Source organism: Paralichthys olivaceus, chromosome 1 (genome assembly GCF_024713975.1).
Source record: "Paralichthys olivaceus isolate ysfri-2021 chromosome 1, ASM2471397v2, whole genome shotgun sequence".
NCBI classification, from domain to species: Eukaryota; Metazoa; Chordata; class Actinopteri; order Pleuronectiformes; family Paralichthyidae; genus Paralichthys; species Paralichthys olivaceus.
In genome coordinates, this window is record NC_091093.1 from 18,202,927 (window position 1) to 18,227,726 (window position 24,800).

Consider the following 24,800-nt stretch of genomic DNA (forward strand, 5'->3'; position numbering starts at 1 on the left):
AGAGGAAACTACTGTAGCAGCTGTGAATTCAGTTTTGTGAATTTTATTTCGATAAATTAGTAGAGACTGAATTCAGTAAGAACGACAAATAACAGAGACAGCTTTGGTTAACTGAAGAGATTTATTTACCTAACCGCAAGACAGAGAGCAGAAACTACAAGAACAGATGTTTGTGCAAATGCAGGTTTGCATATTAGCATATCATACAATCTAAAGGAATGACTGGCACAGCACAGCTTAACAGTAAAAGTAAGCATGCAATAAATCCCTTTATTCCTTTTGACAAAATCATATATTTATTCATGATGCACGGTGCTGCTTAATTCTCACCCGTAGGTACACTGCATGTTGGGGCCACAGGCTGTAAACCTTGTTCTGATTTACAGTGGATAGGTGAGAGATAGAAAGAGAAAGAGAAAGAAAGGGAGAGAGAGAGAGAGAGAGATGGTATGGGAAAAAATTACATCATTGTGATGTAAAACCTTCAACTTGTTAATTTGGTCTGACAATGGTGCAAGTATTGATTAGGGAAAATAAGCAGCTTGGTGGATTCTTCAAGGTTTTTTTTTGTAAATCCGCAGTGGAAGAAGACCACACAGATCGTGGTCTTACTGTCTCCAGTGCTTCCGCTCATTGTTGTTTGCACCACAGCGGCACAGAATGATGAGTTCCCATTAAGACACTGAATATAGTTGATTTTTTCAAGTGATAACACCACATGGCTGAGCACTTGGGTTCAGCTGTTTCTTGCACACAGGCACACAATGATATTCTTTGAACACCTTAGCATTTTACATGGCTGATTGCTATGAAAAAGATGATCATTAAAAATAAGTTTCAGCGAAGGGGATTTGTTTGGCGCACGTCTGGCGAGGCCTTAGAGAACCATGCATCACTTTTTAACATTTATCACCACTAGACATTTAACATACTATGTAATTCAGGTAACCCCAGAAAGGCATGTCAGATCGGCATGCCCCATTTTAAAAACCTACTTTTTAGATAAAGGAATAGAACTATGTAGGTACTAAGGTCAGTCATCCGTCTCTTGTAGAATTAAATTTCATAGCGTAAGAGGGTAATGAACCATTGAGCTGGTGCAGCTCATAACCTGAGGCAAAGTGGCAATAAGAGGACAGGGGACAAATCGTGAATTACCAAGACATGAATCACAGAAGAAGTGCCAGCCACTTTTAGATATCAAGTTGTGCCGGTTCCTCAAGGAACTGATTTACTGCTTGATACCCGCACGCTATTTAGTCAGAATGAGTGGCCACTCTAGGTTTATTGAAAAGCACGAAGCTGGTTTAAAAGGCTTTCAGAAATACTTTTTTGTGACAATTATCTGAAACTTTTTGGTCACACTTCTTGTGTTGTAATTCATATGAGAATGAGGAATGCTTAGAATCACATAATAATACATGTTTTTACAAGTGAATATATGAAAATAAAAGATTGTATTAAAATGACGGTATTAAAATGTGTAAATACAAAAACAAATACGCCTTTGCACAAAAAATACTGGTTTTCACACTAAATAACCTATAATATCAGATGTTATCTATCCTAACAGAGTATTTTCTTTTTCATTTCCACTTTAGAAGCTCAATGTCCATAGTTAGAAAGGTCATCACCTCTTTTTTATACTTCCTGTGATTCATTTCTGCAATATACTGTACAGTACATCTTTAAAATTGTCTGAAGATAAAAAAGTAGTAAATGTACATAGATGAGGTGCAGGATGTCATGAGCAGTAAGGAGTAATAAGCCTGCATCCAATGCACGGATCACCACTGAGGGAAATAAAAGATTGTATTAAAATGTGTTACTACAAAAACAATTATGTCTTTGTACAGAAAAGACCTGTTTTCACATGAATGAACCTATAATGTCAAATGCTATTTAACAGAGCTGGGGGGTAGTCTGGTTGTCCTCTAACCATAAGGTCGGCAGTTCAATCCCAGTCTTTTCCAAAGTGTCCTTGGGCAAGATACTGAACCCCAAAATTGCCCCTAATAGAAAAAACTGCTGCCCATAGATGCACTGTATGAATGAGTGTGTGAATGGAATAACAATAACCTGTACTGTAATGTGCTTTGAGTGGTCATCAACACTAGAAAGTACTAAATAATTACACACCATTTACTAACAGAGTATTTCCTTGTTTTTTCCTCCGTCACATGGAGACCAAACTCCTTCCATTACTTGCTAGTAAGGATGGAGTGCGACTCCTATTTAAGGCCTGCACAATCAATAGGCCTCTTTCTGTGACACGGGAATCCTCAATACCTGTGATGTTCAAAGAGCTGGGTTTCAGTGCATTCATGAGTGTAGTCAATATCTGGGAGGGCTGCTGAAGCTCCAGAGGACAAACCAAGGTCAGATTAATATCTTTAGCTGAGAGGTGGATGTGTGTGTGTGTAGCGTGGATGTGAAGACCAACTCTGCTGATGCATTCAATGGCAGTGACAGCTTGATCTCTCGCTGAATGAATGAGTCATCATTCAGCATCAGTCAGAGCAGAAACACACCATTTAAGATACTGCAAATACACTAAGCAAATATACAAAGTGTAGATTTGTTACTAGAACAGACTGCACATAAAGAACTTCTAAATAATGAACCACAATACAATGTGTTTATGTCGTATGTGAAAGCAGTAGAGCATTTTTGTTGCCTGTTTAGCACGATTACACACAAAATAGCAAACCAATTCTCTTTAAAGTTGGTAGAAGAAGAATTTTTAAGAATACTTATGTATATGAACAGATTTCGTGCGAATCCAGGTAATGGTCGGGATGTATCTGATATCAAAACACGTATATGCGATAGGGCACAATGTTGGCCAATAAGCCTTGGCAGAGGTATTGGCTCAACAAGTGCCCTTCCAGTTTGTACATGCAGTCAAAAATGCATGTTTTTGGGAGTGGGCTCTTTCATAAGTGATAAAATGGTTTAAATGCCAGGAGGGTGGCTTTTGAAAACAGAGAACACATTTCATCTATCCAAGTCTTTTGTCTGTCGTGACGATGTAATTACATGTGACTTGAATACATCACATCTTCTCAGATCATATAGATGCTAGTTGTCATGTAGGTATTTTCTGGTTTCAGTGAGAGCTTCTGTTTCTCTCTGCGTAGCATTAACAGAGGCCACATTCTGGCTCGTTACAGGCTACACTCTGAACACTGTGAAGACAATCTGACGAGGTAAGTAGGAGTGAAGGTTATAGCTTTTAAGTATGAGGAACATTTTAAAGCTTAATAGAACAGCAGAAAAAAACAGATGCAGACTTTCCAGTAAACAGTGGTCCTTCAGGCTCGCTGTAAAATAAGAGATTCACAGAACAGTTTGTTCTGGTGATGCACATGTGCAATGACAAGAAAATGTTTATACTTTGTTTATGTAATTTGGAAATAATGTTACTCGTTACTCTTCCAATGTAAATGCACTATAAATCATGTGTGAAAGCTCTCACTGTGGTGGGTTTTGTGCTTTCATGTGATTTAAGTTGACTGCTCACCAGTCAAATTACTTGTAAAATACTGAGTATGAATTATATTACATGTACAAAGCAGTAGAAAGGGCAGAATATAATGCAGAGTGCTATGTGCAAGATGACTGGCAGAGGGATGAGGACAATAATGGACAAAGGACTTTCACCATCACCACTCGACAAAAGACCATAAATAGATCTTATTCAGCTAACCTCATTGAAAACAGCTGCTGAAAACTTTTTGTCACTGCACAGTGACCCAAACACATCTTCCACTTCATCCTGCACGCTGATGACCTGACTGTGTCTTCTGGCTGTCAATTGTTAGACGTACCTAAAAGGTGTATGAAAAACGCATTGTTAACGTAATTATGACACGCACAGTGTCACAGATGCACAAGATGAACAGGTCTGAGGTGGTGGACGCATCAGAGCTGAATGATATTTCCATAGTTCCATATCTGCGGTTTTCTACTGCCATTTTAAAATAAATCTAAGCAGTTTTGAATTTGCATTCACTCTGCTCCAGTGTCAAATGGTGACATGCTAAAATTTGAAATTATGATCTGTGCATGTCTGGAAATAGTGTCTGTAATCCAAAATAAGGCCAATCCTGCAGCCAGATGCATTTTGGAAAGTCAATGTCCAAAGTTAGAAAGGCAACACTTCTTTATACTTTCTGTGATTCACTTCTGCAATATACTGTACAGTACATCTCTAAAATTGTCTGAAGATAAGAGAAAAGTAACATAATATACATAGTTGAGGTGCAGAATTTCATGAGCAGTAAGGAATAATAGGCCTGCATTCAGTGCATGGATCGGCACTGAGGGATTGGCTTGCATGCATAAAAACTAGGGAAAAGCAAAACATTATTAAGGATTTATGATCCTGAAACAGCTTGGATGGTCAAATGCACAGCAAGGGAGAAGTGCAGGATCCACACGGAGCAGAGAAACAAAACCCACAGTCACTGCTGCTGCCGCACTGTTCTCATACAAACACTTTGTTAGGAGTGAAACGCGAAATAAATGAGCAACACCACATCTAGAAAGATTTTTCTCTTCAGTTCTCGTAGTAGCGAGGCATGTGCCTTCTCTCCCTCTCCGGTTGCCAGACTGGTGCTGCGGTCAAAGCTGGGTCCCAGGAGGCGTGGTTATTCTGTCGGGGTGGTGGCTACTGGGCTGAGGATTGGCGTGGGTAAGTCCCTTATCGGGCACATGGGGGAGATGGCCTTATGGCTGTAGTACTCCACCACTTGTTTGGGGACCTCTGCCAGAACACATTTGGCCAGGGCTGCAGGAGAAGCCTGCAACAGAGACAGAACTGTTAAATGTTGTTTTTGATCTGCAACTGATACACAACATTCTCCAGTGAAGGGGACAACAGTGTGAGGTACAGGTATCGAACTAGAAACATTTTCAGTGACATAAACTGTGACATAAACACGAAGGACATACTTCAAACAGTAAATGTGGACAAATCGTTTTGTTGAAAAGAGGAGGACAGTTATACATTTATGCAATAATTATTAAAATTTTATGTAAATGTTTTATTATTTTAAATTGTATTTTCCACAAACTGGAGGGAACAGATGCTCTCATTTTCTGCAGCTTGACTGGAGGAGTGACCATCATCGTTCCAAAATATTTTCCTTCCTGTGGTGTTTTATTATGCATGTGCAAAGCATTGGCTGAAAATCTTCCGTTGATGTTCAGCTGGTTTGAAATTGGGTGACTGTGAAGTCCACTGCATATATTTCACAAATTCAAATTCATCCTCATCATACCATCTCTTCTGTCCTTTAAAACAGCAGCTGCATCATTTAGTTTTAAAATATATGCAGCAACACAAAAAAAGTGAAAAGTTTTCGTTTGGAACACGTCTCGTCCAGAACAGATTAATTGTGAAGCTGAAATGTCTGAAGCTACATGAAGAATTCAATACTGTGTGAGTGAAGTTATTGATCCTCCTCCAGCCCATGATTCCCATCTTTAGCACAGGCCATCAAAAGCTGTCAGTTTGCTCTTTGAAATTACAGAGGGGGACATTATATACACATTTAAATATATATATATATATATATATATATATATATATATATAGAGAGAGAGAGAGAGAGAGAGAGAGAGAGAGAGAGAGACAGATTTAATGTGCATCGGCTTCACTAGCACAGCAGTCATGAGTGGGCCTGAAAAAAAAAGATTCACAGATGAAGGAAAAAACTCTGACCGTTTTGAAGTCTCTGAAGGGCACAAACTGCACAATGTCCCGGAGGACTGGCTCTCCCTTTGGTGAGCGCAGGACTCCATCATCGCCATCCAAAATCTGCATGTCTGTGAAGTCTGCATTGCCCACACCGACGATGATTATGGAGAGAGGCTGGTAGGAGGCTCGCACAATGGCTTCACGCGTGTCTGCCATATCTGTCACTACACCGTCCGTGAGGATCAGCAGGATGTGGTAACGCTGGGAGAAAATAAGAGCTTTCAGTGTGAATTAATCCACGGTAACATTAACCCATTTTAACACCAACCTGCGGTTATACGCAAGGTGGTGTGTGTGTGTGTGTGTGTGTGTGTGTGTGTGTGTGTGTGTGTGTGTGTGTGTGTGTGTGTGTGTGTGTGAAGTAGGCCTTTCATCATCCATTGAGTGACAAAGATTAGGAACATATTAAAAAAGAGAACTTTAGAAAGACAGAACATGTGCATATATGCAAAATTAATTACAATGTGAGTTAATTACAGGGATATTAACGTGCCATACTGTTATCATTTTTGATTGGTCCCATGTGTAGTGTTTAGTTTGTTGGAATGCTGAGCGTTTTACTAAATGTCTTATATGTGTTTTTAATGTCTAATGTGGCTCCTGAAAGCTTTAGTGTTTTCTGCAGCTCATTTATTCATTTAAGGGGGAACTGAGTAAATAATTACAAGTGGTCGGAGCAATTACATTAGTGTGATAGTTTGGAACACCATGGCCGTGTTCCCAGTGGCTCATTTAAAATAGTAAAAAGATAAAGACTTTTTACTCCCAGAGAGGCAGCAATTTAAAAACACAGTTATTATATTAGATGTTGTCTTTAAATCAAATTTTAGCTGCAGTTCATGGGATAATTTTGAAGGTCTTCTGCACACCAGAGGATTATCTTTCTGATTTCGCTTCCAATTCAGTCCTAATGATCAAGGGGGTGCTGCTCATTTGCGATTTGGGCAAGTGACCCTGTGATGAGATTTCATTCGCAAGGCTTTTGGAAAAGGGCAGATTTTTTTGTTTAATAAAATGTTGACGGATTGCTGCGACTTCACTTTCGGTGTCTTATAAACCCACGAAGAACATAACAGTGCATGACATGAAAATAAAGAAACAATGAAATCAAACCAAATGTCTAAGCAGACTGATAATGCTACGATTCAAAGTCAGGGGGACTCATGTAGAATGAAAGAAACATCGATTGGGTGAGCGAGCAGAACCCACAAGCCAGAGCCAATCAGAGCAAGCTGACTGGGGAGAGCCACCAACTAGATGAACTTGTGTTGAGAACTGAGTCATGGCTGCTGACAGCATCATTTTTTGTAAAAACAATTACAATTACTGCTTGTTTAATGTGTCCTTGATTTTGGACAGTCCGCCTCCATGTTTGTTTCTATTCTGAGGTCACGTCTGATCACGTCAGTTCCCAAGTCTCTGTAATCACCACTCGGAAGTAAACTGTGTGGTCCTGTGTCTCAACTGGATCATCTACTGGGTGTGTTTAAACAATCATAACATACTTACTAAAACTACTTAACATCTGTCGTTATGTCTGTCTACCACATTTTTAAAATCAGTTAAGATCTGAAAATGCTTTAGGGTGCAGAAGCCATGACTCAAAAACAGGTCATTGTTATAAAAATATGTCCTGAACACCAACAATATGAAATGTAACATATTCTCATTCATTGTATAAAGGGCGCCTCCTTTTTCTACTGCAGGGGATCATTACTATAAACAGTGAGGTGAACCAGAGGCTACCCAGTTGGGATTCTCAGCAGGAGGCACATCTACAGAGCCTTTATTATAATGGAGTATGAAGGGACACTCACAGAGGCATCTTTAATGTTGCCGTCGCCTGCTGCCAGCTTGGCTATCCTGTTAATGATGGGAGAAACATTGGTTGGGCCATACAGCTGGATCTTGGGGAGACAGTTCTGGTAGGCCTCAACCACCCCCTGGATCTCTGTACAGGGGAAAAAAGGAGATGTCAATACGAGTATATACACTTGTATATACAATCACAGGTTACATTTAACCATTCACAGCAGTCTAACAAAGAATCTGTAGTGGTGTGAATATATTTTCTGCCTCAAACATATCAAGGTGAAATCCTCTGAAAGGGGGAATTCTCACAGGATTTCTCACAGAAACTGTTACGGTGAGCTTATTGTCCTCTGTGCTGTTGGATCTTTCCTACATTAATTTACCTGATGTCTGTGATGGGGAAGCTGCAGAGTAATATCAATATTTTAGCAGCTGTGTTGTCAGATTACAGATGTTAATTCTAGTATCACCAGCGGCACATCGGTGCACTTCTCAGTGAGCCCATCCTTACCTTCACACTCATCATCCTCAGGGTTGAAATTAATGGCAAAGTCATGCGACACCTGTGGATGAAGAAGAAGATTGTGAATTACCTCTGAGGAGGCGGCGCTTGATTTTCTGTAATATCTATATTGTACCATGTTGTTGTAGCTGCTCACATTTTAACCAACACCAAACTGTAGGGCCCATGTTTCTCCAATTTGTGCCTCACTTCATTTGCTGCCAGTTCAATTAAAGTTTGATTTTAAGATTTTTTTTGATAACTTTTAAACCTTGGGTCTTTCCCCCAGTTATATTATGGCGATAATAACTCCTATGCTTCAAGCTGTCATCTGAGATCTTCCAACCAACACCTACCAGTAGTTCCCCCCAACCCCGAGGCTCAGGTCCTTACCTGAGGTGATAAGATTCGCTAGCACGGTATCTGTATTTACCTGGATCTATCTGGATCCACTGGAAAAGCTTGTTTAGGTTATTGATGCCAAACAAGGTCGACCAATTATTAAATCCAAGGCTTCACTTCTACTTCTCCCAGCAGCACCGTGAATATTTAATGGGTGTGTTCAATAAAGACCAAGGATGACGGTTTGTGTGTTATAAGCTTAGGCACATTGTGTTTGTCTGTAATTGTGACCTAGATACAGATCAGATCATATTTCATGACCAATAAATGCAGAAAACTGGGTCATTCCAAAAGGTGGCTGATATATTAGTCATGCATGTAAATTAATAAACATGGGAAAATTATATGCGAATATGAGGGAAAAGATTAATCAGGAGCCAGCAAAGTTGTGTGAGCTGTAGGTTATTATAGCTAAAATGTGTATAAATCCAAATCAAATAGATTTCAACCACTAAATAATTGTGAATCACTTTTATTTTACAGTGAGACTTGGTTATGTGATGTACTAATATGAGTATACTTCATTCCAAATGGTCGCTTATATCCTGAACCATCTCACTGCACAGTAATGAGCATATAGCATGTACTATATGCTTAATATCTGGTTTCTGAAAAGAGATTTCTACCCAGCTTCATTTATCTGCTGTTTTATTTCTGTCCAAATGTCAGATTTCATTTGTTTATCTCAAAGCTGGCAATAAACTAAATCCCCCTCTTAATGCCTCCTCTCATGCAACTGTTTTTTTTTTTCAACAAGCACCAACTGTCAGCCAGCTCAGTGACAACTGATTCCTCTCCAGCTGGCTACTTTTTTAAAGTCATTTATGTCTTAAATGTGATTAACAGCCTGAAATCACTCAGTGCACAAATAGATCTGAGGAGCACCAGAGAATCCCATCAAGCTCACCACTGTTTTTGTTTTTGCACTGGGCCACTGCAGCAGAGGGGAGATTGTTTTGTCATTTACACACACACAGGTGTAATAACATTAATAATGGCTGCCTTCCATGCAGAGCTGTTCCAGGTGCAGGCTAGTTCAATAGGTTATAGAGACACTTCACTGGAACAGTATTGTTAAACATTAGAAACATAATTAGCCACACAAGTACTTTTCCTATCCTACAGTTTTACAGTTTCATCTCTTAACTTTGCCAAACTCTAAAAACAAACTGAAAACAAATTGCTTCAGGTTGTTTTCACACCTGAAAGTCTGGTTCATGTTTTGTTTTCTGGTTTACATTTGATCTGGTAAGTTTTGGTTTCCTATTATAATTTATGGAGCAGGTTAAAGACTTCTCTAAGACACATACATCTTGTTGTCATTATCTACTAAGCTGCTTCTATCTATACTTGACATTAATTGATTGTGGACGGGCATGAGTCTGTATTCTCAATTCAATCCTGCGACCCGCTTTGTTTCATTTAATGTTTTCTCAACTCATCGTCTTTTGGTCAGGACCATGGACAGAGGCACCTTTCACACCTGTTTTTTGGATTTGGACAAACCTGAAAAGATCCGGATCAAAACAAGGTGTGTGTTAGCACCGTCACTCATCTTCTTTCTATGAGCAAAGGGTCCCACATGAACAAAAAAGTTTCTGCCAAAGTCGGTTAGTTTTGTTTATTTTCAATACGGAAAACTGCAAACTGTTTCAGAGTTTGAATACCTGAACAATCAGGGATGATAAGTTTGAACCAGAGTTTGATTGACAGCTTTCACTCAGCAACAAAAAAACTAATCTAAGTGGGCAAACACATCAAGAACGCACCAAACAAGTTCAGTGTGAGAGCTTCCTCCAATTCCCTTAAAATTTGAAACTAATTTTCTGGGAACTTTAAATTAACTAAACACAATAAGCAACATTCACTGCAATAAACTATGAGGCTTCCCATGAATTCACTTCTTAATTCAAACTCACTCACTATGTGATCCATCCTTGGCTTGCAAAGCCACACACTGGATCTTTTTCTTATGTTTAATTTTCCATTCACACTTCATATGCATTATATATAGAACAGGATACAAGAGTGCACAACAACACCCAGGTACATCAAAGTTGCACACAGGTGTAACCTGTGACTTCATGGATGCAAATTCATAGTCTAATGACTTCACAGTAATTAACATTCACCCACACCACCAACCACAATGTGGCAAGAGCATGCAGTAAAATAAATCTGACTCCTGCAAGCAGTCACTGTCATGGTAAATTAAAAAATTAATAGTTTGTATTTACTGAGCTGCAAATCTTTGCATGATTAAAATTATAATTATTAGTGTTTCAGACTGGCACATAGCTCATTGCGGTCTCACATTAAACATAGATTCATCTGGTTTGATAGATTATCAAACAGCAAGTGTGTGTGTGAGAGTGTCACACACGCACACATGCACACACTTTTCACATGTCAGATGTCTCCCCAGGGCTTTATTTAGAATCACTGAAGGCTCTTGGTTCTCAGTGTCCAATTCGCTTAAACAAACGCTCTCACACTCATGAATTCTTATGTAAATTGAGCAACAACACTACAGGGCTTTTATTTCATTGGAATGTGTTATTTTCCCAAGACAAGTTGATATTTTAAGACAAGCAGCTCATGAATAAGAAAGAGCTCTCTAATTAGTTTTAAATGTGAACATTTGACAGAATGACAAAGAATAGGTCAAAAATCAGCTCGCTTAACGTAATTCCCAGGGTAGCGGAAAATACCAGGATTCGAGCACATGAATATATAGTATGCATAATGGTGCTCATATGACAGATGATAGAACAGAGCAGAAAAGAGGGAGCATGAATGAATGGCAGTGGAGACATGAAAAGAAATACTCACCTCATAATTTGGAGGGATTCTGGCACCAAACCCCAAAGCTGAAAATCTTTTGTCACTGAAACGACAAGCAAATGATTAAGTTATACATTACAGTAACTGCAGTTTCATCTGGGATTGCTGTTGACAGCAATCAGGAAAATATTGATGTCTTCTATCCATCTGTTCATGTTTCCGGGGGCAAACCCTTGTTTGTTTGCATTTCATAAATGTTAAAAGCTTCAATTAGAAATTGAAATCTGTCCCACGTTCCCTGCAGCCAGTGTGTGCACCTGTTCAAGAGAGTCTCACAGTTGGTATTCCCTCAATTTTTCATCGTACCACTCTGAGCAGATTCCGCTGTAAGATTATTGTATCGTCAAAGGTCAGGGTCAGTTTTGTATAAACAACAAGACAAAGATTGAGTCTGAAACCTCTCTCTATTTGCCAGACAGTGCACTATATTTAGAACCTGCTATATCATGTTCAAGTTACTTTTTCCACAATAAAGCACATTCAACAATTTACAGAATGGCAAAAGAAAACTAGTGTTCATGGCATATACATGTGTGTATGAATTTACTATCGGCTAAAGGAACCACAATGCAAAGCCTTGAGTTGCTCTTGTTAACGTCAGTGACATCCAGTTAAACACAGAGAGGCAGAATCTCACTGGATCTCAGTGCTGTGTTGGATACAGTCAACCACAACATATGAGTGACTGGAAGACTAGATGGTTCTTTCTAGCAAAGCACTAAAGTGGCTTAAATCCTTCACACGGAACAGGAACTACTTTGTCCTTAAAGGTAATTTCCCTTCTAAGAGGTGGAGTTCCCCAAGGCTCCGCTTTAGGGCCTCTTCTGTTCAACATCTACATGCTCCCACTTGCTCAGATAAAGGAAAACAAAATGTACATAATCATATCATCAGGGGACTATAATCCAGTAAAAGCTTTCTATGAGTGAATTGAACAAATCAACAACTATGTGCTTCAGTATTTAATAAAACTGTTTTTTGAGGTGGCATTTTGAGGATTAAGGGACTTTTCTCTCAGCAGGTTTTAGAAAAAACATGTAGCAGCATTCTGAACGCTGGTGCTCGAGTCCTCACAAACAACAAGAAGGTGGACCATGTCACTCAAGTTTTCACATCCCTACACTGGCTCTCTGTTCTAAATACCACAGTCAGTTTATAAAGTACTGAATTGTTTAAGGCAAAAATGCATTTCCAATGTATTACAAACCATTCAGACCACTCAGGTCTTTGTGCGCAACATGTCTCTAACTCCCAGAGAACTGCACATCAGATGCAACTGTCAGCTCTTCAAAATGAAGGCAGAAGACTTTGCCAGGGCCTTATATTAAATTCAATACTAACTCATTTCTCACAGTAGGTTACAGTACAGTGTATCTAATGTAAACCCTGTCTAATTGTCTTGCTGTTGAAATGTGCCATATAAATCAACTTGCTTTGCCTTTACTGAGGTGAAAATTACCACTGACTAAAACCCACTGATTCTGTTTCCACACCTGCTGCCTCACAACAAATCTCGATTTAAATGCTGCTATAGAGTAAAGTGTTTAGTGTCCAACACTTGGGGAGTAAATGAGAAAATGAAGGATTGAGCTCAAACAGAGCGGAAAAGTGGCAAAGTCCTGTAAATGAATTCAACCAACAGCAATTCAATTTAAGTTGATAGAACAATGTTAAAGTTAGGTCTAATTAATGATGCTATAGAATAAACTTGTGGAAAATTGTCAAAGACAATCTCATTAATTTGTTTTAATCTTTACAATGCATTGGCCACATCAATAAAGGCCTTTTAATTTTCAAACAGCCACAGCGCTTTGGTTATTTCCTTTTTTGCATCAAATATTACCACCCCAAATATTGGCTACACTATATTTAGTGTACAGTCGAACTTGTAACATTTAGGATACGCAGCAGAGGCGTTGCAGCTTATTTTCAGTCACATCAGTGTTGTTTGTCTGCCTCGCTTATCAGAGCATTTGTTGTATTTCATTCATGCCTGACAAAACAACCCCGAACTCTCCAGCTCGGTGAAATCACAACACAATATCCCCAGATCATCCCCATCTGAGTTTGGAGCCAATATTTTAACTGATGTAATTGATTCATTTACCCTAAACCAGTGGCTCTCAAATGGGGGTGCGTGGACCCCCACCAGGGGGTATGTGAATAGGTGTATATGGATATTCATGTGGCGAAATTAGTCTTGTATCTTTTTAAGGCATTTATCTTATGTTGTTCTTTCACATAACCATGTAGATGTGTAATTACAAGCTGTTGGGCCTCTGCTGTAAATATGTATGGGTGAATCAAAGTCTGCAGTAAAATCTGATGTTTATCTATTGGTGTGTTGACGAGTGATGATTGGAGATTTGTTTGTCCTCTCATTGAGCTTATATGGCTTTGAGTATCTTTTAAGAGTTTCATTAACTTAATGAAGTGGACTTACAGAAACTGATGATTTTACACTGTCAGCAATAAACTTCCCCTGAACTCTTGACAGAAGCAACTTGATTTGGGGAGTTTTAGTGGTAACAGCTTTTTATAGCTGCAGGAAAAGTGTTACAGTAACACCAGAGCACATAGGCTCAGGCTCTATTATTATTATTACTACTGTTATTTTTTGCTCCTCCAGGAACCTGGAGGATAAAAAGGAAAATGTGTCTTTTCACTCAACCTTGCATTTGTATATTTACAGCTGCTGCCAATGGCAACAACAATAACAGCCTGCAGGCTTTTGAGAATTGGAGCTCAGTTAGAAAGACATCACTGAAAACAGTTCATGGGCCATTTGGAAACTATCTTTTTAAAATAGAAAGAGGAAAAACAAGATAAACGTGAATGAACTTCGGTTCTGTGGAATGCAATCGCTCATATGCTAATGTACTGTAGTTTATCCAGGTATAACCACACTCTAATAACGATATCCCAAACAAATTGATAAATTAGTGCCTAGCAGGTGATGAGTAATGTGTTGTATGCTATTGACATTTTTCAATTCAATTTTGAATTCATTTAAATCCAAATAACTTGCAGTTCAGTCTTTTCTTTCACTGATGTGACCTTTCAAACACACTGTGGGCTGCTGTATAAATGCAAAATAACAGGAAAAAACAAATTATTGGTGCTGTATTCGTTTTCCCAGCTCCACCAGCATAGGAAAATAGTTTTAATGAAATGGGGACGGAGCCATTCATGCTGAGCCAATTTTATGTTTTCTGGTTTTGTTAACAAAGCAGATATACAGCATGTCTGCTCTCACCTTTGCGTCCTTACTTTTATAAATTGCCCTAGGAGCTGTAATGAATTGATTTCTATGTGCAAATTTAAAAAATGTCTTGTGAAAGTAGAGGTATGACATGGCACTTTCGGTCCAGGGAAGACTACTGACGAGACGTTCTCACCAAGTCAGTTTGTCCGTGAATGTCAGCAAATGTGAGGAGCCTCGGGGGATGTGCCTGGCATCACAGTGTTCTCAGCAAGGTAAACGAGCCTCTGCCCACACAGACAGGCTCGTCACTCCAGCTCCATAAAGCACTCCTCTGCAAGGACTCGACAATCCCACATCACCTATATCCAATAAAGGCTAAAAGGTTTGCCTGCCCACATTTTACACCTCAATAACAATTCCAACTTGAGAGGGAAAGGGCTGCCTACACTTGCAGTCACTGTACCCGAGAGGCATGTTTCCATGCATGACGCTCCCGCGTATCTGTTTAAACATGGGAGTGATGAAGTACATGGATGTTCATTTTCAGGCAGGTTTTCAGTGTCTCCAGTGCTATCTCTCGGATGCTATAATTAGCCAGACAGTGCTCCCCAGATATTCATTGGGAGGATCTGCATAAATCACAAGTCAGAATGTTAATCCTCATCTGGCTTAGTTTCTACAGATGAGAGGGTCTTTCTCTGAAACGGTTCATATTATTATTATTTATTTTCCATTGATTAGCGAACACCTGCAAGCCTGCCTGCAGAAACTCACATTTGTTTTGCATATTTTACCCTTTTTTTGTGTCATTTTAGAAACTAAAATGTGTGTTACTGTAAACGTGATAACTGCATCAGCCGGTACATGTGCATTTACAGTAGCAGGGGTTCTCATATAAAAATATAATTTTCATGTTTTTAATGATCTTTCAAACTGGCTCCATGCTGCACTCTCTCTGTTATAGCTCCAGCCACGAAGCCTCCCACTTCTTTTTGAAGTGCCTGCTATCCTGCTGTCCTAGTCCCTGGCTCTGCGTGTGTTCGTTCAGGGCAATGAGCCTATGCATGCTCAGGAGGAAGTCCAGTGCAACAGATGCTGGGAGGAAACTCATCGAGCTATCTGCAGGAGAAAGCACACACAGCCACTGCTGTGAGAGACCAGACTGTGAAGTACATGTAGATCAGTCAGGGCTGTCCTCACAAACACCACTACATTCTGTTGATTCAATAACGTGTGTGTGTGTGTGTGGTACTAAACTGAACCAGGACAGATGATTTTATTTATAAAGTATATATATTTTGTAATTTTCTTTGCAACAGTCAACCTCCAGACCCCCATGATTTTCACCTTCAACTACACTTTCAAAAGAGTAAAATTAAGATTTTTCAACATAAAAAGATAAATTATTTGATCCTAGCCTACTTTGGATTTTCTATAACACACAGCACTCATGGATGAAGGCATTTTTTTCTCTTAAAAATATTTGCCTCTCCCATCAAAGAGCTGTTTGCAAACATGCAAACAGAAAAACAGCACCGATTTGCAATTTGTGTCTGAATGGAGAGTGGGTGTGAGGTGGCAGACTGTGCAGGGAAGTCACACAAGATAGAAAATTACATTTGTTCGTGATGATGTGACAGGAAATTGAGGTCACATAAAACTAAGATAATCATGATTTGATCAAAATAACAACTGATTTCTACAGTAGGCCACCTTGGAAACAATAGAACACTATAGTAAGTTATATCATAGGATAGCATAGTATTATATAGTATAACATAGTTTAGTATAGTACAGTATAGTAGCATAGCATAGCATAGTAGTATAGTATAGTTTAGTATGGTACAATAAAGCATAGTATAGGATAGTATAGCATATCATAGTATAGAGTAGTATAGTATAGTATAGTACAGTACAGTAACCACAGACACTGACAAGTATAATAATCTGTTATCAAAACGGAAGAAATTGTAATGACGTCAAAGGAAACAGATTGTTTTTTATATTATATATCATTTACAGTAAGTATTTGTCTATTACTAATAATATAAGATACATTTACTTAACTCTTCACTTTTGCTTGATTATACTATTTGTTTTATTAAGAAATTGAGAAATGTTGTGTCTGTAATTTTTTCCCCAAACTGTTTCATGGTTTAGGAACAAACTGACAAATATCTCAGAATCCTTTTTTCCAAAAAGCAGTCCATTTGCCTGCACAGGATTTAAATGTCTGTGGCTGAGACCAAGGTCAAAACCTCATCTTTCTGACAGATTGTTAAAAGATGGAAATTCATGGATACTCAGGGAAAAAAAACTGCCGATCATTAAGGAACCACCAAAGAGTGTGTCCAATATGGTGTCAGTGTCCTTGTCTGCTGTCACCATGCACCATCATCAGCCCCTGAAAAGCCTCATGCATAAGTAATGTCTGCAGAGGCCTAGATTTGATTGCTCTAATTTTGCCATACAAACAGTTTATCATGTATTACTTATAGAAACAGGTTTAGCACAGATTTTATTTAATTTAGCAGTGTGAACATGATGCGGACACTTAACAAGATCGTATGTGAGCTGCAAGTAATCTGCTTCTTGTTTGACAATGTGTGCCTTGTAACTCGGCTAATGGAGAGAATTCAGAGTGCAGAGTCCATTTCAGTGAGGAATTGAATTGGAGATGGAGGGGAGCTGGCAGGTCAGCAGCAAAAGAATATGTAATAACCTGCAGGATTCTACGCCCTCTTTTTTTTTTTTACTGCTCCACGATTTCCATTACAGGCCTTGTGTGTGATTCACACAGAGTGGCTCATCTCAGGCTGAGACATCCCAACAAAATGACATGCGAGGAGCGTTCTGCACCTCCTTTTCGCAACAGGAGGTGCTGACAATCTTTACTGCGAAGACAAAAATAAATGACAAACCTGTCGTAGTCTTGACAGATCTCGCCCACTGCTATCAGAGCCTTCAGGTACTCGTTGGGCTGGTACGGGTTGATGTAGTGCAATGAGCAGCTGTTCCTGGGGTCTCCGTTGGAAGCTGTGAAGTCAATGGCAACCTGGTAGAAAGAAGTGCAAAGTTAACAATAGGACACAGTGAGTTTAGTTTTCTTCTGCTGCTCAGACTTTTTTTTGCCAAGACTATTACTTGGCTGCTCATGATAGAGGAAGTTATAGCAAGCGAGCGAGCCTGAAATATGCCTGATGGCAGTATAAATTATCTGATCAGAGGTAGGAACTTGAACTTTCTACACCCACATACGCTGAAGCAGCAGCAGCTTCCACACACTTAAGATCCAAGCAGCCAGATATTTCATCCAGGAAGGAACTGTGTGTATCACAGCAGTCCCCGCGATTAATATTCATAGTGTTGGGAGGTATAGCACTACAGAGGCCAGACCAAAGGGCAGGAGTGGAAGAAGGTTAGAAATTATTCTTCGAGGCTGCCTACAATAAAAAAACTTAAAACACCATCAGGGAGAGTTTATGAGAATAAAAGGATTTTGAAATTCTGTCTTGTGCTTCACAATAAAAAGTACTGTCACAAAGCTGGAAAATGTTTACTGCATTTTAACTGCAACAAACCAAAGTCTGTTCATCTATAAAAATAATAAATATAATGTATTTCACTGCACCTTTCCAGAAGCCCAGAAAATAAGTTAAGTATAAGTGTTGAATTCAGATAAGGTGACACAAACACCTATCAATACCACGTGAGGGAGTAAAAACAGGTTCAGAGGCATAGAGACCTAACAGTACATCATATGTGACCAAACCAAAGGTTGGAATGTGATTGCTGAGGGATAGATGATATGTCATGTGTGGTAGATTGATCTAAACAGATGTGTTATGAGATGTGATTTGAACAGTTCTATAGAGTCCAGCTGGCAGATGTGAGGTGGCAGAGGGTTCCAGAGTCATCGTGCAGAGCAACTGAAGGCTCTGGAACCCATAGTGCTGAGTTAGAATGTGGGGACAGAGAGAAGAGAGAGCAGCTGAGGAGGAGTGCAGGGCAGAGGAAGGGGAGTAGGGATGGACAAGATACAACAGGTGTGGAGGATCCATGGTGTAAAGGGCTATGATTCAAAAAAATGATCTGAAGCAGCCAGTGCAGTTGAAAGCACAATGACAGCTACACCAACTCACCGTAAAGTGAATCTGGCAACCTCCCATGATGTAATCTAAGAAGGAATACACTCTGTGGAGCTGCAAGAAAAAAATACAAACAGAATATTTCTTCAGATGTTGGTTTGGGTGGAAGTGAGAAAATGGTCAGTGTCAGTGTTCATCGCATCTGGTCATTAAAACAGAATTCACTTAACAAATGTGTCGAGTGTAAACATGTTGCGATTTTACATGAAAGCAACTGTAAACCGTGATTTCAGTTCCACATTTAGATGAACAATAAAACCAAACATAAAGCTCATGTGTAATGTTTCTTATATACATTTCTTCAATTTTGTTCCTGTCATAAAGTAAAATAAAAGAGCTGTTCAACTCCCTTCTGTTAGATAAGATATATCTGTACAGCAGATTCCTACCTTAACGTCATTGAGGATGACAACTCCTGAATTTTTATAGTTTCTCTTCTTCTGTTTGTACTTGGGATTCACACAATCCCACGTCACCTTAAACAAAAACAGTTGAAGAACAGGAGCAAAATCTCTCAGTATAACACTGCGACACAGGCACATGACAAGTGTTTCATCTGTGATGGATTTCAGCGCAGTAAAATGAGAAGCATATTGGAAATGGATGAAACCGTTACACGGCTGTCTCTGCTCCTTCTCTCTGCTCACTGACCTTATTTCCACTGGAGATTTTCTGCATTTCCCTGAAGGTGGCGTAGAACTCGCCAATGAAGTCATGCTTCCCCCTGGAGTCATAATCCCACACTAGGCACTGTTACACACACACACACACACACACACACACACACACACAGAGACACTGTTTACTATGTTACTTCTTTCGGCACAGCTCTGCTCTCAGATTTCAGCTGAATGGAGGTCGTCACACACAGATTCCCACTGTGACATCTGAGGTTTTTATTGTGTGTGCATCTCACCTTGAGCTTTCGGTCCTCATCACAGCTGCACAGGGATATGAGCGACACTTTGAAAGGCTCCCACACAGGGTTCAGGTTGTTTTTAATCACCTGTTAGAGCAGGAAGACATCACATGTGGAGAAAATGCATAAACGGCTCTTGATGAAACTGAGGGAATATGACGACTTTACCTCAGTTCTGTGCACAAGCTGTTCGGTCTCATCGTCGTTGATTCTATATATTTCCAAAAATGGGTCTGACTTACTGAAGAGATCCTGCAGGAACAGAGAAAACAGAATATAAAAGCTACTAACTGTCTCTTGATGTTAGTAACAGGCCCTAAAGCAACTGGTTCACAGAAACGATTAGAAAGCCAATCTGAAGTATTTCCTCAGGTAACATTGGGTCAAATCTCTCTGGAGATATGTGAAGTCAAATGAGAGATATTATTCTCATATTCAGGTTCATCATTTTAATTTGGGTTATTACTTAAAAGGTTCAACAAGCTCTAATGCTCAGAAAACACATCACTTTCCATATACTGTCTATGGCTGCAGCTCCTCTTTTCAGCCTCTGTCTAAAACATTTAGTTTCAGCTCCTGTCTCTTTAAATCTGCAGCCAGCCACCAGGGGGCGATGAGGAGGCTTTGGCTTCACTTTTGGGGGCGATGTCATGATTTAAATTAGTGTGTAATAAAAGGAATATCCTCGTTTTCGTCTTTAGTTGTATTTGTGAAATCTCATTGAGACCAAAATCAAATTAACAAGAGACAAATGAGAATGAATGACTCCTACACCATCACTGAGGGTTTGATTTACAGTATTTGTCTTGAGCCAGAAAATATTTGCGAATATTGACTGTGGGACTGTGATGAGCACGATCCAGGCGAAATAACAGAAGAGCATCACCGATGAAAATCCTGTGTTTGGGTTATTTCATAATGAATATGAAGGTTGTTTGGCTGATGCATGTGAGAGGAAACTGAAGTGGCTGCTGACGCTGATTCCTCATTGCTTCTTTGCAGAGGCAGACGTACTTGTGTGTGATCAAAGGTCGGATAGGAAGCAGAACTCACAGTGCAGCATGAAGGGTAAGGGTGTTGTGTTTGAGGGAAAAAAATGCAATTTTGGGGGGGACAGGGGGTCAGAGCAGAATTTGAAAATTCTTTACAAGTGTTCAAATCATGACACTTATCCCAACTTATTACATTTTTTTCTCCATTCAATCTTTAAAGCTTTTTGTTGAGCCAATAACCGCAGTGACCCGTTATCCCCTCTCTTACAACTGTCCTTGCAGTTCTAAAACAACTTAATGGGTTTCTCCAACCAATATTTCAAGCTCACAGCAGAGACTTTAAACTTTCTGTTGCACTTCATGACTTCCTGTGTGCATAATGCATCTAAAAAGTCTCAGCATCGGGTTGCCATCACCAATTCAATGAAAGCTGTGTCCATTTAGGTTATTAGTGAATATCCCACTAAATTTAAATTTTATTTGCAGTAGACTCAAATCATCTCCTCAAGTCTCAAGTGCAGAGCAACACTGATTATTTAGGTCAATTGATTCTTGATGGAAGAAAACAAATGATTAATGGGTGTGTTTGTGTTTATTTGTGAGAGTGTGTGTGTGGTCTGGGTATTACTCAAGCTGTTGGGACCCAAATCTTATCATAGAGTCACATTATGGGGACTCATCTTCCTCCAAGGGACGAAAAGCGAGGAACCATATTGTAAATCAAGGGGAAGTCATGTTTTAAGGATGGGTACGAGTTGGGGTGAGGCTTCTAGTAATTATGGTTCGTTTCCAGGAAATTAATGTAAGTGAATGTACTGTCCACTGAAATCATGAAGACATGACTGTGTGTGTTTGTGTGTGTGTGTGCGTGTGTGTGTGCGTGCGTGTGTGCGTTTCAGCTTTTGTGAGCACTGAATGAAACAGTGACTGCTGCATTTCCTGCCACATTAGCCAGATACATCTCCTGAGGGACAGAGGCAAAGAAAAAAAAGAGCATCCTTTCTTTGTTGTCATAGCAACTGCTAGCCAGTGGCATCGGCAGCATGGACTGATCAGATGCACATGTCAAAATGTAATCCCACGCTAACAACACCAATAATGTTAATCGTGGCCCCGTTACCACAGTCTATGATAGCTCATCATTAATCCTCCTGGAACATATTTTCAGCAAGGTTCAGGTTTTACAGCCGTCGAGCACGTTATCGGAAACGGTTCCCCGCTGCAGTCACTATCTGTTGTCTGTGTTTGATAAATTGCTTCACCCAAGAAATCCGCCGCAGCTAATATGCATTTTGAACAACTTAATAAATCACCTGATCACTGATAAAATCTTTAAAATTATAATATCAAACCCTAGCGTGACAGGGTGATCATTTGTCTCACCTGTTGACATTCACCATTTGCCCTGTAAACACCATCTTTGTTTACATCAATTAACTAGAAAAGCAGTCCAATGAACGCACACCTCTTGCCAAGGCTGAACAGACCCACTTAAATTCAGGCCACGCCAAATTTTACACACTCATAGATATCAGGGCCCCCTTAATCACTTTTCTCGACACAGAAGAATACCTCCTTTGCAGAGGTAATCAGTTAAAGCTTCACTATTAAACATTTAGATGTTAACATAGAACAGATGGAGTGTTTTAGCATTTGTTTGCTGGTGGTTTGGGGTTTTACAGAGGCAGCAGGATCATGGTGAGGCATTTAGTCGCAGACAAACCGAATGTTGGAGTTGGAGGAGATTGAAACAGAGCTAAAAACAAGAGGTCTGGTCAAAGTGGTGGACAGACGCATGACATGGGGGCAGCTGCGGCTCAGGGAGCAAACTGAATATCCCTCCTCCATCAGACGACCAGTGTGACAGAGCATCACTCGGGCTGATTTACGAATGTAACGCACTGAACTGCATTTCACTGAAAATACAAATCGCTTATCTACACTATGGTACACACTAATTATGTTAACACATTCGCTGCAACAACTCATTAAGCAAATTATTTGTCAAGGAGCCGTTGATGGCTTCATTCGCTGTCCAGAAGCAGCTGCTAAAGCTAAGGAAATTCCTGATGATCAAATCCAATCGCTATGAGACTGCATCAACTTTGCTTTGAAGCAAATGTGATCAAACTCCCATCTGTTTTTGCTGTTGACGTCTAAATGTTTCCACCTCTCACAGCCAGACCCATATATTCCATGTATTCCAGTAGGTGAATGATTTTATTGTGCAGAAATCAATTTTAAACAAAACAAGTGTGTGCACTCTTCAGCATTTCATCAGATATATAAGATTTCCAGGAGGAGACTGGATGCACAAAGCAAATGCACAGGAGGGATGATTTGTTTTTTAGGTTCAGTTTCAAAAAGAAATATGCTGTAGAAAATTAGAATTTTCCTCCTGATAAAAATGAGAGTCAAGGGCTGTCTCTGTGTGTTGCATCGTGAGGCCTGCTCCTGAGAACATGATGCGACTTCAGATGGTCAGAGTTTTAGTTGGATGTGAGCTCATGCTGTCTTCTTGATTGAAACACGCCTTCAGCAAAGTTTGACAGTGTGAGAGCATGTGGAGCTGAGGTCAACACCATCCAGCCTTAAAATGGAATTATAAGGAATTCAGCAACACAGACTTCATGTGATATTATAATCTGTCATGTCTTTAACATGTGAAACTAGTATGTTGACAAATTATCATGCTTTAGCTTTATAATTTAGAAATATAATAATTTGATATCCTGTGTTATATAATGATTTATGAAGAAATTTTAAAAATGTGCACAGAAACAAGTCCAGTAAATAATTATGGCTGCTTTCTCTACAGTATGATGACTATTATATTACTCCAGTCCCTGTCTACTGCTACTAAACCTAATAAAACCACTGTATTGGTATTTTCGTCATAAACATGTGCTGCTTCTCACCTTATCATCAAGCTTCTTGGCACAGAAGAAGAGCTCCACATATCCGTTGTTGCCAGAAATTTCCTCAGCGTGAACCTGAAAGGAAATAAAATATGTCTTCAATATTTTCTTCTTATGCACTTTATTATCTATTGGCAAGAAATAATGCCTTGACCAAACAATTCATCTTTAGGGAAAAATATAGTTATGACTGAGGTGTGTTGCCAATTTCGGTGCAATTTGGACACTTGACAGGTTCAATCATCATCAATAGAAATTCACAGATGACCAGCACTCTGTGGCAGTCAGTATGTTTGTTTATAAAAAGTTGTCCACACAATGTCCAGCACGCTTACAATAAAAAGTGACAGTATATTGAGGAGGACTCATGGATGACAAATAATTCAGTAGCTGTGGAGGATTACCACAGAACAAGTAAACAGCCCATTCCAAACAGGCAGGTTTACAACAGGCTCTGTATTCTAAATAGCCCCTGTTCTAAAACTTGTAAAGTATTCCGACAGCATTTCTCCTTTCTATTTCCAAAAGTGCTCTTGCACCGTGGTAGGCAGCGATTCTTCTGAAGTGGCTTTGACTTGACACAGGACATGGTCAATAATAGAGAGCACCATCAGCTGTAGACACAGCTGTCTCAAGTTATTGCCTCAGTTTGTACATTCAACTTTTTATGGATGTCAAACTTATCGGGAACAGCAAAATGCAGCAGTAAAGTTTGTAAGCAGCTGACTCGCTCTGACTGCTGCTCCCTCTAGACTGTCAGGCTCGCTACCAGGAAAGAGGAGCTGGCTTCTTTGTCTCTTCCTCCTTGATCTGAACCTGACAGAAACTTTGCATCAAGGTGCCAGAACTGTGGCTTTTCAGCGAGCAAGGCCAGAGATTGACGAAACTCATAGGTGATGACTGGCAAAGGAGGCAAGTAGTGCTTTTTCCGACATCTGGTCCTGACAGGCAGCAATTATATAGGAAAAACACTTCATAAAGGGTGTGGGTAGAGGTATGTTTTTGGCCAATTCATACTTTCTCCAGAAGTAGATTTTTGGTTTAGGGTTGAGTTAAGCATTTCATTTGTGTCTGTGCTTCAAGGACATGGGTTAGGATTAGGCATGAAGCTGTTATAGTTAATTTTTTGGTAAAGGATCAACAAACTATCTAGCATTATATCAGTCAGAGTTTTTACGAGAAATACAAATATGTGTTTATGTGTCAATGTTTTCTTAATCTTGCAATTTCACATATTAATGTTAATGTTTGTATTTATGTATGTTTTGAAAAATATACACACTTCCCATAAATG

General features: G+C 39.5%; 1 protein-coding gene across 3 annotated transcripts in view; it reads right to left on the reverse strand.

The window, feature by feature from the left end:
• Positions 1–802: 802 nt before the first annotated feature.
• The window catches only part of cpne7 (copine VII), a 32,615-nt gene continuing 8,617 nt past the window's right edge, over positions 803–24,800 (reverse strand). For all 3 annotated transcript variants that reach the window (XM_069528979.1, XM_069528966.1, XM_069528975.1), the window contains exons 5-16: positions 23,507–23,581; positions 19,765–19,848; positions 19,594–19,683; positions 19,329–19,427; positions 19,067–19,153; positions 18,672–18,731; positions 17,451–17,584; positions 11,313–11,367; positions 8,088–8,139; positions 7,582–7,715; positions 5,729–5,965; positions 803–4,805 (exon numbers count right to left, since the gene is read on the reverse strand). In XM_069528979.1, the coding sequence (XP_069385080.1) occupies positions 4,653–4,805; positions 5,729–5,965; positions 7,582–7,715; positions 8,088–8,139; positions 11,313–11,367; positions 17,451–17,584; positions 18,672–18,731; positions 19,067–19,153; positions 19,329–19,427; positions 19,594–19,683; positions 19,765–19,848; positions 23,507–23,581 (1,260 nt within the window). In that variant the 3' untranslated portion in view covers positions 803–4,652. The remainder of the gene's footprint in view (positions 4,806–5,728; positions 5,966–7,581; positions 7,716–8,087; positions 8,140–11,312; positions 11,368–17,450; positions 17,585–18,671; positions 18,732–19,066; positions 19,154–19,328; positions 19,428–19,593; positions 19,684–19,764; positions 19,849–23,506; positions 23,582–24,800) is intronic.